This window comes from Puma concolor, chromosome D1 (genome assembly GCF_028749965.1).
Source record: "Puma concolor isolate L17-30 chromosome D1, mPumCon1.1.hap2, whole genome shotgun sequence".
Classification (NCBI taxonomy): domain Eukaryota; kingdom Metazoa; phylum Chordata; class Mammalia; order Carnivora; family Felidae; genus Puma; species Puma concolor.
The window spans coordinates 53,735,307-53,738,408 of NC_141676.1; the positions used below are offsets into that span (position 1 = coordinate 53,735,307).

Sequence of the window (3,102 nt, forward strand, 5' to 3'; positions counted from 1 at the left end):
ATTTTATCAATTTCAGTAAACTCAGTCATCTGGAACACATTTCTTGTAGTGTGATGTTTCATTTGTGACCTGTGGTAATAAAATAAGCACTCTGTTTGTATGGAAAAAAAAAGAGCAAGGCAAAGATATCCTATGTCACCCCATGAAACTAGCAGTTGTAAAGAGTGTTCAGCAAAAGTGGAGAAAAACATGACATTTTTAATGATTCTGAAATTAAAAATATATACATATTTCAAAACAGCAGGAATAAATAAATTAAATATATATATATTTTTGGGAGGTAAATGAGAATTTATATGGGACCAAAGAATTGCAATTCAGGGAGCACAGATTCAGGTAGAAACCCAAATAGTGTTCCTGCTTGTAGAGTAAAAGCAAGAAGGTTTTTATGGGGGAAAAAAAGGGAGCAAATACATGAATTGAAGAACAGAAAGAAAAGCTTTTCCAAGGGTGTGAACAAGTTAAGCTACTCTGGGGTATACACATACAATATTTCTGAGAGGTAATGTTAAATGAGATTACAGAATGACCTATTCAATTTACTTTGGAAGGCAATGATAAAATCACCAAAACTAATTCCAGGTGATGGTTAGAAAGACAAACTATAGGGAAAGTGGTTTTGAGAAGAGAAAGTAAATGTTGACAATTTCTTTTATAGAAGGCTTGCTGTTACAGTGAGAAGTGAAAAGATGATACATGGAGAATAATTATATTTTGAGGGGTGGGGCAGATGTTTTGCAGGATTTTATAATGGGAGCAGTATAGGAAACTTGACATAATAAAACTTAATGAGTACCCCTAAATTGAATCACTGGAAGAAATGTGTATTCTTGTTACTTGGATAGGGAGAAATTAAATTAATGAATTTACTCTGCATTATATTTAATTGGCATTATTTCTGTGAAATTCATGTAAAATTACTACTTTTTGGTCTATCCGCTAGTTATTAATTTGTAAGAACATGAAGATGAAAAACAGTGTGAATTTTATTTCACGAATTTCATTCTTGAATGGAAAGAAGACAAAATAAGTACCTTTTGTTCTTTCCTAATCCTGTGCTCATAAAATAATGCATACCATTAGCCTTCTTAATTTGGCTAACAGGTATTTCCACCTCTCCACACTATTATTGAAGCCCATTTTGAAAAGAACTGCATATCCCACCAGTCTGTAAGGAAACAGTTTTGTTTGGGACACGCTAGGAGAGATGTGGTTAGGTGCCTAACTTATTTCCAAATTAAAAATGTAGAGGCTGAAACCTCATTAAACTAATGACCTTATGAACATTTCATAGATTCTCTGTCAGGAAAACAACATTGAGAAAATAGAGGAATTTTGGTAATGATGACAAAAATACAGCAATTCATTTAAAATATAGCAAATAAAGTAACAATATATTTTCAAACTGGAAATTCCAATCACTATTTGGAAATTGGACAAACTGGCATCTGGTTGTAGATGATTGCCTTCCATCAAACATCCATCAAAGCTGATTTCGTGTCCCTCAGTTGTCTCATTATGTTTTTGTTTGTGGAAACCTGATTAATGATGAGACCAGTCCTTCACAGAGGAAGATGAAAACACACAGAAAATGTTGTGGGCATGACAGTGATATTAGGATTCTGAAGACACTGAGTGAGAATGAGATACTCAACACCCTCCGTTTTCTTGGCCCAAATGGTACTTTCAGGAAGGCATTCTTAGATCCTGACAAAACAACCAGCAGAAGTATTTCTTTTATTCTATTTCCTCCTGTAGACTCCCTTCCCTTTCTCTTCTCTTCCTTTTTTCCCCCCTTTGCTTCTCTTCTACTTCACTCCTCCTTCCTTCCCTTACAAATATCCCTTTCATATGCTGTGGGATTTGATGTCCTTAGAACTTGAAAAGATCCTTATGACACAGTCTCGTATCTGTTTGGTTTTCACTCCATAGACAATAGGGTTCATAGTGGGAGGCAGGAGCAGATAAATATTGGCCACAATGATGTGGCAAGATGGAGGGATTGTGTGGCCCCCAAAGCGGTGGGAAAAGAAACAGAAGAAGGCTGGACTGTAGGAGAAAACGATGGCACAGATGTGGGCAGTGCAGGTGCTGAAGGCCTTCTGCCGAGCATCTGCTGAGGAGAGGCTGACTACTGCCCGGAGGATCATGGTGTAGGAGATTGTTATGCACAGGATGTCAAAGCCCCCAATCAGGAGGGCAACCATCAGACCATAGATGACATTGACCTTGATATTTCCACAGGATAACTTGGCTACAGACATATGGTCACAGTAGGTATGGTGTAGTATATTCCCTCTACAGTAGGGTAGCCTCTTGATGATGAAAGTCAAAGGAATGACAAGCAGCACCACTCTCAGGAAAGTGGCAAGCCCAACCTTTGCAATGACAGGATTGGTAAGGATAGTTGAGTAGCGCAGAGGGTAGCAGATGGCCACATAACGGTCCAGCGCCATAAGCATGAGTACCCCAGATTCCATCCCTGTTGAGGTATAGATGAAGAACATCTGGACTAGGCATTCATTAAAACTGATTTCCTTAAGGTGGAACCAGAAGATGCAGAGAGCTTTAGGGATTGTAGTAGTGCACATGACAAGATCAGTTAGGGAAAGCATAGCCAAGAAATAGTACATGGTCCTGTGCAGGGAGTCCTCATAGCGGATGAGGTAGAGGAGCCCACAATTCCCTACCACTGCCACAGCATACATGGAGCAGAATGGGAAGGAAATCCACATATGCACATCCTCCAGTCCTGGGATCCCATTAAGAATGAATGAGGCTGGGGTCAGGTCTGTTTGGTTTAACATTAGCATGATCACGTTACTGTAATCATTAAACAGCTTATAGATTTTTGTGCGTTTCTGTTTTTTTTTGTTTGCTGATCCTCCAAGATAGGGGAAAAATTCTTTTAAAAAAGAAGAGAAATTTTAGCCATACTTTCTCTCTCACTCTCCCTTTCTCTTTCTGTCAAGTGTGCATTTTAATATCAACCAAATATTGCCAACATGAGAGAATACTGAAACATAGTTCAAACCCAGAGTGTGTTTATCATTAATTCATTAATTTAATGATACATTCAAAATGAATATTTAGCACTCACTG

The 3,102-nt window shown here is 38.0% G+C and overlaps 1 protein-coding gene across 1 annotated transcript; it reads right to left on the reverse strand.

Moving 5' to 3' along the window:
• Window positions 1–1,847: 1,847 nt before the first annotated feature.
• Window positions 1,848–2,813, reverse strand: LOC112865403 (olfactory receptor 52N4-like). Its single transcript, XM_025928483.2, has one exon. The coding sequence runs from the start codon at window positions 2,811–2,813 to the stop codon at window positions 1,848–1,850; it is 966 nt and encodes a 321-aa protein (XP_025784268.2).
• Between the last annotated feature and the right edge of the window lie 289 nt (window positions 2,814–3,102).

What these genes read in the sequence shown, in the direction of transcription:
- LOC112865403 (XM_025928483.2), bottom strand. Translation starts at nt 2,813, where the DNA reads ATGCTAATGTTAAACCAAACAGACCTGACCCCAGCCTCATTCATTCTT.